Here is a 13,157-nt window from a genome sequence, read left to right as displayed (position 1 = left end):
CACGATGAATACATTAATGGAGCGTAAACGTTCATGTGGTTGCCGTTACCTCTCTTTTTCTTGCGAAGGTCTCTCATGGCTGCACGGATCATCTTCCTCTCCTCAAAGTCTTTTGACTCATCGAGCTGTGGCAGGAAAGAAAAACACACGAGTGGAAACAATGAGACGTCATTCCTGACAAAAAGGCCAAAGTGGCACGGCTCTATTTGCGCGTGCGGCGCTCGGCTGTACCTTCTCCGAATATACCCTCACATAGCTGCAGAGATCTACTGTGAATACGCGACTGTTCTGAATGACCGAAGCCGATCTGTTTGTTGCAGCAAAGTGGTGCTACTGAATCTAAATCACCCAGAATTATAACTTGGGTGTGAAGTACCATTTTGTCAAGGAGCTCCTCGTCCTCGATGGCAGCCAGCTGTTCGGCAGTCATTTTTCCGGAGCGCTCGTCGGGTTTGGCCTGAGTGCTGGAGCCGTTGGGGATGGCCGGGACTTGACACGGGACCTGGACGGACGGTCCGACTGAGAACACCGGCTCGGAGGCCACGACGGGCTCTGTTTCCATCTGCGTGAGACACGTAACACAAACAAACACAGCATGAGCGAGAGCGAGAGCGTGTATGTGTAAAAAGACACACAGTTACATTAATAACATAATAAGAGGCAGAATCCTCCAATCTGGAGCTCAAGTTTAAAGTTGTGCACTTATGAAACCAGGATGAGGGTTTAAAGAAACATACCTGAGGCTTCCTGCCATCTCAGATGTAATAAGCACGAGAGGACTGTGGTTAAAACACACTGCAGCCATAATAGGCCTGAGTGTGTGAGGTAGGCTCACTCTAATAATCTCCTTTTGTACCAGGACTGCCCACTAACCATATCTCATAATTTCTTCCATCCCCTCTTCCCTGCAGCCAGGAGGGAGAGGGCGACAGTAAGCACATGAGAGCGAGAGCGACTCTGCCAAGTTACTGTTAACGTGGTTCATGGAGTGTGACTGACACACTGAGTGTCTGAATGATACTGAGCTGCTGCGAACTAAGAGTTTATGTGACAGGTAAGGTACACCAGTATAGCGGGCAGATGGGAACAATGCATTAGCAGATATAAACTTTGAGGGAAAACAGCCAAAGCCATCCATTCTGCAGAGTGCACCAAAGAAGGAGTGTGGAGCGAAGAAGCATGCTGAGGAGGAGGCAGAGCAACGTGAGCACACTATAGGTCGTTAAGGTAAACCTGGCCGGCTACCAACATAAATATAAATCTACAGAAACACCTCTTAAATGTTCATATGGCACTGAATGCCTGTGGCAGCCTGTGGGCTCTAGCTGTGGCTTTAATGCTTTTGTTGTAAAAAAAAAAAAAAAGTCCTGGTCCAGTTATAGCTCAGACAGCTGCCCGGCCCGTCTCCCTGCGGGCCCCGGCCGGGCCAGGACTCACCGGGGAGGGACAATGCCCAGCGCGGCCACAGCGCTGTGTGATCAGGGGTGGTCACTGGTTTTCTGGACACATGACAAACTGGACTGAGAGCCACTTGACCGGCGAGGAATGTTTTGGGACACAACTCACCCAAACAAGGGCTCCGAGTCAGGCACTGGGGGGAATGTGTGTGGGGTGAGAGAAAATCCTAGATAACCCCCCGTGCTCGGGTCATGTGTGATTCAGCTTCAGTCTACTTACTCATCAGAATGAGTCACTGTGGCGTAAAAACACTCTTGTTAAGTTTCACTCTAATGGGGGAAGGGCTATATATTTGAAAGCTTGTAAAACAGTCTTAACTGCAGAATTATATATAACCAATATTGTACAAAGGCACTGATAAGGTGACCCCTCATTAACTCAATCATCTGTTACGAGAGCAGCTGACTGGCAGACCCAGCTGTCTTTGCAGGGATTAGAGAGGAATATGAACTCTGGCTGGTTGAATAACTGAAGACAATGCCGCAAATACTCCATATCCCTCAATAATGTCACCAGTGTGCACACAAACAAACACACAAACACAGACACACACAGGGGGACTGTAATGGGATCTCAAGATTACATAAAGCAAACAAGGCTAAAGGCCACGGTTGTCATCCTGACAGTCATGAAACTGTGCATCGATCTGTATAACGGGAATGTGAGACCTTAAATGTTGTTCTTGTGCTGAAGCCAGCACAGTAAAACCTTGTTGAAAGAGTTCGTGTTCCTGCCAAAGTGAACATTATGGATGTTTTTATGTAACTTAAGACCAGGGACAATGGTTACTGTTATTACGTGGTCACTCTTTCCTCCACCAGGAAGTGTCTCGTCTCAACACACACACACACACACACACACACACACACACACACACACACACGAGTGCTAGCCAGGACATGATCGGAAACAAATGGTGTTAGAGGACTGGAATACCTCCGTGACAGATTGCTGTGAAGTCCTCCACATAAACACAATCTGTCAAAACTGACTGACAGCTGAGATGGTCAAGCTCGTTTAAAAATGAAGTGAGAACATAAATGTCAGATTAAAACCAGTGGAGAGCTTAGAGGGATGGAACAGCAGGTCAGCGAGTACGTGAGGGGAACACAGTGTCGCTGGCATCAACATCGGGACAAAAGACATTCCCATTCTTCAAGCAGCTTATGTACATTTAAAAGGGGTCACGATCAGAACCGTTAACAGGGAGCAGTACCATGATGTCGTCACAAATGTTTGCCATCAACGAGGGAGCAGAGAGGGAGCGGCGGCTTGCAAAGGTGGGCGGATGAGGGACAGGTGAAGGCTCCGATTTCTGAGGTGTGCTCGTCTCAGTGGACACGGAGTCTGAGTCCTGGGTGCATGATATAACTTCCTGGGATGCACTTGATAGAGGGCAAGCTGGAGCGTCCTGGGGTGCGGTAGATGGAGAATCTGAAGGAGTGCAGGGTGACGAATCACGTGGTGCTTCAGGCACAGTGTCCTGGGGTGTGCAGTCTGGAGGATCACTGCACGGAGTTGGAGGTTCACTAGATGAGGCTTTGGTTTCACACGGGAGTGAAGGTGAGCTTTCCTCGCTGGGGAGCTCATGTAGTAAGGGATCAGGTAGCCCCATCACCTGACACAGCAACTCCACTTGCCTCACCAGCTTCTCCTGCTGAATCCTCAGCCTCGCATTCTCCTCCTGCATCCTGGCGAGGGCCTCGGCCAGAGGAGCCACCCGAGCCGCTGCCTCCTCCAGTCGGGCATCCACTCGCTTCCCAAAGGCCTGCAGGTCACTATGCATCTCTCCGACTGCACACCGTAACGTCAATTCAAATTTGCTCTTGCAAAACTGCTCGTCTTCATCCTCTACCTCCTCCTCCTGAGCGAGCAGATCGCCTATCACCTCCTCCAGACCAGACTCGGCGCAAGCACTATCCGGGCTGCCCAAAGCCTCTGGAGCCTCCGAGGCTGGGAGGAAGTCCAAGTTCACTCCAGGCATGGTCAGACCAGTCCCACTCAAAGTTACACTGGCCAAAGTCCTTTTAGATTAAGTCCACTTTTATATCCCAAAAACTTGGCGAGTAGGATCAGAGAAATCAACCCGGTTGCGGCCTTCTCAGTCCGTCTGTCTGCAGTGACTTCCCAAAACAATGCATGTTCTTTATACCCCCAGCACATCGCCGAGCCTCACCGGCCAACACCCTGACAGCCAATGAGCGTGCGAGGAATCCCGTTTCCCGGGCAGCGGTAGCCCCTCCCACTCATTTCCAGGTGCCGTGGACGTGTCTATTTATCTCCAGCCAAGCCATTATTCCATTGAGTCAGTCAGTCCTGGGGCACTGGTGGAGGCCAGAGGGGGAATGGTAGGGGCAACAATTCAGAAAACTCACCCCTCCCTCTCTCAACTCTCCTTTTATTTAGAGCCCTTGTCCTTCACACCTCGACTGGCAGGCAGCGAGGGTTTAGATGTGGCTCTAGGCCTGGACCGAGTGGAGTTGTACATTAGCGCTCTCTCCCCTTCAAACTGCTTTCTGACCAAATGCAGCTGAGTCATGACTAATCAGGTCAGTTGAGTTGTGTGGCTGTGATTCAAGGCAGACCTCCAGAGGGAAGATCAGTCCATGAAGGACAAAGTGTTGGGGGCCATGACAGGGCGCAGTTCTCCGCAGTCCTGGGCAAGGATGTTGGGAAGGACATCGTGGCCCTCCCAAGACTTGGTTTTAGGCTTACTGGCAAAGCAGCAGGGCCCCAGCTGTGGCTCGTTTGGATGCTTCAAGTGCTTTTGTGTTAAATTAAGAGCTCCCCAAGAGTGCTGACAGAAGTCTGCGGCGAGGACGTCGCTCGTAGATGCTCAAGCAAATGCCGACTAAAGATTTATTGGCATGTTGCAGAGAAATCTTACTGTACTTTGTGTGTTTCTAAATGCAGTCAGAATATAAAGCATTAGGCTGCGCATGATGAAATGTGACGAACCCGAGATTCTTGATAATTGTCAGTGGATCACAAACACGACACTGATCTTAAGCAGAAGACTTCACTGTGCGTATCTGAACTTCAAACATATAATCAATATATGCATCTCTCAAAACAAAGAAACAGATAACTCATCTAAAGATCATAATAATTTGGCATAGCAAAGGGCAACAGTGGCCTCTCCAGGGATTTATAGGTAAGCAAAACAGTTCCCAGGAAGAATCTGGCCTCCAGGGAGAGTGGAGCCAAATGTGACAGGCAGCAGGGAAAGTGGGTCAGAACCCACGAAGGACATGGCCCTCGTCTTATCATGCACCAAAGCACTAAAGCACTTTAGCCGGGGTAAAGCATGAAAGACAAGGAGCAAGACAAATAAAAATACTGGGAAATAAAAAGGCAACAATTTTCTAATGTAGTAATTGGATTAAATTATATGTGACAGCGTCTGCGGCTGTTGCAAACCCTCCGCTGCTATTTACAAGAGATTCCTGTGTCGGGTTGGCATCCAACTGAGCTCAGAAATAAAAAGGCAACGCAGCGATTCAGTCTGAGGAAGAACCAACATAGCAAAGAGGGGAAAACACGACTCTGTAAGCCTGCAATAAAACATCGGGGATAAAAACACACTGGCTTCGGTCTGTGACACATGTGAGCTGGTTGGGTAACCAGAATGTGTCATGGATCAGCAGCGTGTTAACAACAGGGTGCTTTCTCTTCTCTGTGTGACAGTGACACCATCTCGCTGACTGCGGGGCCTTGCGTGTCCACGTTCACGCAGCGGCGCTTTAACAACGTGACCCAGTGGTAATCTCTATGACAAGAGGAACTGTCTGACTGTCCTGTCATCACCCCGGTAATAAAACAAAAGGCATTATTTACGTTTGTCGTTCAAGGCCGAGCACGATGATCAGCACGAACGGACAGCCGAGACGAGCGAGAGCAGCTGTGATCGCTCAGCAGGAGGCATCAATATCAGCTGCTGCGCTCACCTGTCTGAAATAAAACTCTGAAATACTGCGAGCTTCTTGACCTTACCATTAACTTAATCCTCGTCTTGCTTTTATAATAAATAAAAAGAAGCAGCTCCGTCTCTTTTACTCACATTAGTCCTTTACTGTTTAAAAGTCTTTCCGTTGTTTATTTCAGCCACAACGCTGATTCTTATAGCGGCTTGTAATTTATACTCAATCCACCGCACGAGCTGATGCTATCAGCACCAGCATGTTTTATTGGAATTAAAAAAATACCGCTATGGAAAATAGTGGAGGATGTGCACGTTCAAGTTAGACCGCCGAGGAGAAGCCGGGACCACCCAAACAGATCAGAGTCCCAGGCAGGAACCACTGTGGTCAATAAACAACAATCAGCAACGCTAAACAGGAAGAGCTTATTAAACTCATCTGACACTGCATATTGCCCCGATATCCTAACACTCTACTTGCTAAAAATGAACACGAGGCCACTTTAATATGAAGCCTCCCCTGACATGTCTTCTCCGCTCACACAGCCTTAATCTTTGACTAAACCAGGCAGAGTCAGAGAACAGGTGGTCTCCGGATCAGTCTGAAGGTAACCAGGCTGCGTCCCTCCTGGTTGATGCTAATCAACTGTGTCTGCCGCCGGTATAACAATCTCATTAGCAAAGTCAGTCCGGTCCTGTTTGGCTGTTCAGCTCTAATGTGAGTAGCAGAAGAAATACACCAAAGACGCATAGAGGACGCACTGAGATCTGATCGCTGAGAGCGCGTTTAGTGTGTATGCAAATGTGTCCTGGACAACACTGAAGGGCCACCAGCTCCACTGATGTCTGTCTGGTTTCACTGTAATGCAAATTAAGTGTTTGGCGTTTTCTTATCTGCAGAGATAAGCAGCAGATTATTGTGAACGCTGACAGCATCCAGAGACTCCCTTCAAAAAAAATGAGCACATTTGAGTGTTGTTGCGTTTCTTTCCTTGTAAAGTCAGTTTGATGCAGCAGAGCGGTATCAGCCCGTCCGCTTCGGTGTCCTCTTGTCTGTCAACACACTGTTTCAACTGGTTTCACCATTTACACTAAAGTTAAGAAGGAGGGAGCATTTTATCAAGAGCGAACATGTCTGATTTGAGTCACAAGTCGTCTCAAGGCGCATGTGGAAATTCTAACGCTACATTTAAATGCCAGGCGTAAACAAGGCCTCACGCTCGGTGTTCGTATGATCAAACTTGAGCAAACCCGGCAGACGCAGGAGAAATATCAGCCCGTCAGCGTGCGACAGCCACCGCAGCCCGGTGCTGCGAGCATGCCGTAACGTCTGGAGCAATACATTTTGCAGCCAGCGTTATGGCGGGTGGCTTAAACTAGTCCCTAACCATTATGAACCACAGAGTAAGTAGGATAGTTTAAGGTTCAACTAATGAAACAAATGAGTCCAATCTGTTCTGCTGGAAACCTGAAGTTAAATTAACCATTTTACATGGAAAAAAAAAAACAGCTAATTTTATGCTGCAGACTCTTCAGTTGTACATATTGAGTAATATCAACAGCACTCACACAAAGACGTTACCTGCGTGTTGTTGCAGTAGCGCTCCGCTCAGACAGGTATAAACCTCATCTGCAGATTCTGTCCTCTTCCTGCAAAATCCCCTTTTTCCATACGCAAGACTCTGCCGCGGTATCTCAGTTCGAACGTGCCCCTGTGTTTGTGTGTCTCAACAAGGGCCTAACTGATGGAGACAGTCTCATTCCAACACCTTAAATCTACCCTGCAGCCTTGTGGAGCCGCCTCCCAGCTCTCATTAACAAGCTCCCTGGTTCCACAACCAGATTACCGCTGCGCCCGACACAAGGGGCTGGAATAAAAGAGTCATTAAAAAAGTACACCGGACACCAGCTTCTTCTCTCTTCGCCCTCTCAATCCCCCACTTTCCATTCATGAGGACACTTCCTTTCATGGTGGAGAGAGGAGGATAAGGAATGAAGCAAATGGGAGTTTAGCAGCTCCTCCTAACCCCAGAGGTCACTCGTTTGTACTCCCCGCTCATTCTGACAGCAGTCACTTGTCCACTGTCACTAAACAGCTCTGACCACGTTCAGCTGCACAAATTTGGAGAGAGAGAGAGCTGTATCTTTGGGTTGTAGCCCACTCAGAACAGATGCGATGAAGAGCTTGTGTCAACATGTGTTTTAAAAGGAGCTGGATGAAGACAGACAGGTGTGATTTAGGAAACATTTCCTCGATGAATCGCAGTGGGCACGGCCCGACGGGAGAAAACAAGGAATGCCCCGAGCGCCTCCCTCTCCCTCGCTCTCCTTTACATACCCTACAAGGACAGATGTGACTGGCTACCCACTCCGTGTTTGATAAACACTGTTCTTCCCTCCTCTCCCTCCTTTTCTCACACTCTGTCTGTCTTCCACCGTCCCGGCTCGCTTGCTTTTAAGGCCTTTATAGGTGATTGTGGTGATAGGAACGCAGGAAAAACAGAGTGGAATTCAATTAAGTGAGTTGGGGCTGAAGCAGCGCATGACAACAAAATGTTACTTAATTGGAAGGAAATGGGAAAGTGTTTTAATTCGCGTTGGAAAGGGTTTGTCGGCATTCTGTGGCGCCTCAGCGTTGTGATCATTTCCCAGAAATGAACGTGCAAAGACGGGACCGTACCTTGATGGAAGATCCGGAGGAGAGGCTGGATGAGGAGACTTTGAATGGTGTCGCTCTGAGGCCGAGGGTCAGCTCTGAAAAACACACAGCACGGACAGAAATTAAAATGTTTTTCAGTACAAAACATTCACATTCATGAATCCACAATTAAGGCTTGAACAAGAGCCCCAACATGCATGTATACAGTTGAGACGTGTGCACGTTCCTGCACAGTGTTGGCGGTAGCCATCAGTCAGTTGCATAAGCTGCCATGGTGTCATAAACAACACAGACTCATGTCTAATAAGACAAGCGAGAACATGTACATGACGGCACCTTTAACATAAACAGTCCTCTACACTCTGCAGAAAGAGTCGGCACACGCACGCAGAAAAAAAGCTATATCATAAACTACAGGATTGATGCACTGCAGCGCAGCACCGTGTACATTAAAGATTCTTGGGTGCTTTTAAGAGAAACCTGAGACACAATCTCCGTCTGCCTTTAGTCAGCAGGAGACGGGCAGGTTCCCAAAAAAGGAGCCCAAAGTCATTAAGGCAAATTGAGCTGAAAAGAAACCTTATGACCCTCGTGAAGGAGCCCAGCGGGGCTGCCAATGTCTGCTGAGGGGTGGGGGGGAGTTGGTTGTAAGAGGTGAGGAGGCTGTAATTGCATAGGTCCGGCTTGATTCTTAAATAAACTGTTTGGGTTGGAGGTCCCGGTTGCTGCGAGGAGCTGAAACTTAAGACGTCTTGTTTGGACAGACCGTAAGAGCAGCTGTAGCAGCTTAGCTTCTGCAACGAAGAGAGAGTCCTGCTATTTATGTTTTTGTTTCAGGCAATTAATGAATCTCTGCCGGCGCTGTTTGCACTATGAGTATGTACAGTACAGTACAGGAACAGCATGTTTTCAGGAGGAAATCCCACAGCTAACCGTGCCTATTAATGATCCGACAGTATGAGAAACTAGCACTTTTGTTAGTGTGTCTCTCTACAGAATGCAGTAGATTAAATAATTCACAGAACAACAGATACTGTCAGTTTGATACAGCTGATGAATCCATGCATTCATTTTTTAAACTTTCTGTGTTTTCATCTGCTGCACACTGACTACTGTATTTTTCAATTTTTTCATCTTCAGCGTGGCTCACTGATGGCCTCCAGCCCGGGTTGTGACCAAGAACTGCATCATCCCTGGTTCACGTCCAGCCCGCGGGCCTCTGTTACGTCCTTTTCCCATCGCTCTTCTCTCATTTCCTGTCCTCTCTCTCTACATGTCCTCCAGTCTACCGTGTTCATTAAGTGCTGTTGTGATATACATCTTCCTAACTTGTTGTGTCCTTCCTCTGAAAAGTATTACATCGGGCACACGTTGAACACCTCTTCCTCCACATTCTCGCCATCTAGAACATCTTCTTTATTTCAACGCAAGTCCAAATGAGTGATGAATGGCAGCGTGTGTTGTTTAAGTTCACCGAGAATATCAACAGCGCATCACAAACAAAACGCTGCACTGTGTGGACTTCGCTGTGACAGTGTTACTATTCAGCCCGGCCTGAGACAGCCACTTGTTCTTTCCTTTGTCTCAATATACTCGCTGCTACTTCCCCCCCTCAGAAACGTGCCCACTCTATAACAAACACCCTTCAGTACAACCGTGCTGCTCCATATTCAGCTCCAACATCCATCCCCACTCATCCATGTGCTTTGCTTGTTTGGCTTCACAAAAACCATTGTCACCATCCCACTTGCGACTGAATCCCCGGTGCCGTCGCCTCCCACAGCGACTTGGATTCCATTGTGACGATATTAGCAAGGACAGGACAATCGAGTTGCTAAATTAAGATTCATACAAATTGAAACACAATAGGCTGCAGCTTTGTATACTGTAGAAACTCCACAGGGAGCTATAAAGGATAATATAATCAACTTTTACCTAAAAAGCATCATAAGAGACGCTCCTGAACTAATTCTTGACAAATCAGAGCGAGTTAGAGCTCGAGTTTGAGCGCTGCTGCTGTAAGATTGATGCTCCTACCTGCTCTCTGCCCCAGAGCGTTGGTGTTGATGCGTGGGGCCATGTTGGTGATGGGTACGATGTTTCCCCTCTGAGAGGACGTGGAGGAGGTGGCGGCGCGCCCATCCTTGATCTCGATGGTGAGGAAAGTCTTCATGTCCGGGTCTTCCTCTCCCTGGGTGACCTGCTGTCCGGCTGCTCTCCCTGGGATCCTGTCTTCCTTTGAGTTACCGGAGGCGTGCACATCTTTTTCAGCTGGATGCCTCGTCCCACCCACGGAGTTTTGCCATTGGCCGGCAGAAGACAGGGGTTTGTTAGCCACACCCCTCGCTTGAGATATGGCGTGACTCTGGGATGCGGCCGAGGTGTGAGACGTGGAGGAGTCTCCGTGGGGCCTCGCTGGCCTGTCTCCAGATGTGCTGAGGGATGCTGCTGTGTGTGTAAACAGCTCGGTAGCTCTGGAGTGATTTGTCTGGCCGCCGCCGCCGCCGCTGCTGCTGCCAGAGGTGGTCCCATTCCTCAGAGGGGCTTTCTTTACGGCTGGAACATTTTGGGGCTCTGCGAACTTGCGCATCCGATCACGCACAGAGTTGGTGCGGTTGAACTGCTCCAAGACGACATCTTTCTTCTCAGGTGCTGTAAATACATAAAACAAGAGCGGAGTTGAAATCATTTAAACTCAAACTCAACACGGCAGAGACACGGAGCCTTGATCCGTTCAGCTATTCAGGCCGAATTTAGCACACTATAGTCTCCTGCTCTCATCTTCTCCTCCTCCACATCAAAAGCCCTCGACAAGTCCCACTCCTCTTTTCCACTTCTCTCTAGGTTTTGTTCCAGCCTCTTTATTTTTGCTTGACTTAACCTCCCCCCCCCCCGTTTCACCATCTTTCACTTCCTATTCTGTGGACTTTTCAGGACATGTTTCTTCTTCCACACATGGATTTTATTTTTTTTCTCTCTCCCTGATCCTTAATACTGTCAGATAATGTGTACAAAGCCCATGAGTTTTGGCTCGGGCTCTCCGACGGAAAAGAACACTAGTGATTAGAGGAGAAGATATTCACTGAGGTCATCCTGACGAAAGGGGAAAAAAAAAAAAAAAAAGGATGTGATGCTTGGGAGGAAAACCACAGTTTACAGTACAGTGGACACAGCGAAGAGCACGGTCACAAATGGCGAGTATTAAAACATGTCTTCTCTATATGGTCACACGCTCCATATACTGGAGGCTTACAGGATAAAACACAGCTGGTGTGAGATTATCACACACTTCCCCTGATGACGAAGACAAATGTAATGAGCAGGTCGTCAATTAAACCATAAACCTGTAGATGTAGAGTTAAGTTTCATCGTAAGATAATCTGCTGAATACCTTTTACAGTGGAGCCCAAATAATATGCAGTTTTTGGGGGTGATAATAATATCAGGGAGTAAAAATTCTGATCAATTTATCAGCTAATGTTCACACATTTTTGCAGTGATCCCTAAAATGTGGTTAGCAAACACCAAAATTAATGTAATATCTATAAATCCCCCCCAGCAACATTTTCTGCACTATTCTTTGAAGCCAAAATGTTTTTCATACACACAGATACCGATATATCTGTGATCAGCCAATCAATATATCGGTCAGGCTTTATCAGTTAGTGCCTACAATCTCAAAAACAGCTTGAAAAATCACTGTTTTCCACACTTTGGCAATTTGAAGTTTGTAATTCTACTCATTCAACAGTCCTCAAGTCAAACATACTGAATAAACAAAGATTTAAAAGAGAGAGATGCCGCAAATTATCTTAATTTAGAAGCTAAAAATGACAGATGTTTGTTTTGTCCTTGATGAATGTGGTGAACGGTGAACTGTTGGACTTGTTTCTCACCAGAATCCTTTGCTTTGCCATGAGAGAGGGGCAGATCGTTGTTGTTGGTTATCTAAGCAAAAAACAAAGAAACAAAAACAGGAAACATGACAATCAGAAAAATAACAATCAGTACACGGAGTAAAAAGGAGATTAAGTGTCGACATTGACGACCAAATGTTCAACGCGGCAGCAGTGCACATTCATAAGATGGCAGTGGTGACACACACACACACAGTCCTACATAATCCTAAACACAGAATCAACCGGTGGTGTTTTCATTATGTAACATTTGTGTTTGGAGTGAAGCACTGGGCCTCTGTTCTTTTTTTGGCTGCGGGGGCCATGATGGGCCCCAGAGTGTTTACATTACTCTCAGGAGACTGAGCATGAGCGTATATTGCAGGGAACAATAAAAGAAGTCCGGGGCCAGCCTTGGGTAAACACATTTAGAGGAGCGACGCGATGGCGTCATGGTGACCTGAGCCCCCAAGATGGTAAACGCTGCTTAACGGTTAAAAGTCAGCGCCGACGCAGCAGCAGCAGCGGCGGCTCTGTGTGTTCTCTGCGCTGCGGGCTGAGGAGAGACAGAACCTCTGGCCCGCAACGCTGCCTATCCCTCTCTGACAGCAGGTGAGGCTGACACGTCGCTGAGGTGAAGCAGAGACAATCAGGTGCACAGTTTGTTTGTGTAGCCAAGTAACCAGAAGCTAAACAGCGCCTAACACGAGCTCAGCGTGACGTGTTTATGGATGCCGATGGGACCTGGGTGTCACTGAAGAATGGAGGGCCCGGGGTTTCTTGTCAGAGATAATAATAATGAAATGGAAAAGAAAGAAATGGAGCGTTCGGCCTGGTGGTGCACACGAGCTGTGTAGCTCAACACCCCACTCTAGTGGTGTAGTTATGATGGACACTGTGGTGCTGCTCGTCAGCTGACTCCAACTGTTCTGAGATACAGACGGTGACAACTAAAGGAAAATACAATGAGGAGTGGCTTTGATAAGATATTCTCTAATTTGGTGTTTTGACGATGACGGTCGATAAATCGGTCTCCAGGATTTAGGAAGTCCAACTGAAATTTGTTTTGGTGGTCAAAATAATGGAAATCCTAATAGTTTCTTTATTATAAAAACAGTTAGGAAAAATGTCTGTTTTTGTTTGATTGACAGCGGTGCCTTCACTGTAACAAAGCTGCATTTTCTCCACTCTTTTATTCTGGGGATTTACTTTGTCACCCGTCTGT

At 47.5% G+C, this 13,157-nt stretch overlaps 1 protein-coding gene across 5 annotated transcripts in view; it reads right to left on the bottom strand.

Annotated features, from left to right (window-relative positions):
* smtnb (smoothelin b) overlaps positions 1-13,157 on the bottom strand; it is a 48,880-nt gene that overhangs the window by 7,050 nt on the left and 28,673 nt on the right. For all 5 annotated transcript variants that reach the window (XM_030417061.1, XM_030417062.1, XM_030417064.1 and 2 more), the window contains 5 exons: positions 11,933-11,984; positions 10,074-10,688; positions 8,058-8,131; positions 377-562; positions 50-125 (listed from right to left, as the gene is read on the bottom strand). In XM_030417061.1, the coding sequence (XP_030272921.1) occupies positions 50-125; positions 377-562; positions 8,058-8,131; positions 10,074-10,688; positions 11,933-11,984 (1,003 nt within the window). The remainder of the gene's footprint in view (positions 1-49; positions 126-376; positions 563-8,057; positions 8,132-10,073; positions 10,689-11,932; positions 11,985-13,157) is intronic.

This window comes from Sparus aurata, chromosome 5 (assembly GCF_900880675.1).
Source record: "Sparus aurata chromosome 5, fSpaAur1.1, whole genome shotgun sequence".
In the NCBI taxonomy this organism is placed as follows: Eukaryota; Metazoa; Chordata; class Actinopteri; order Spariformes; family Sparidae; genus Sparus; species Sparus aurata.
This window is presented reverse-complemented; position numbering and strand designations above follow the sequence as displayed.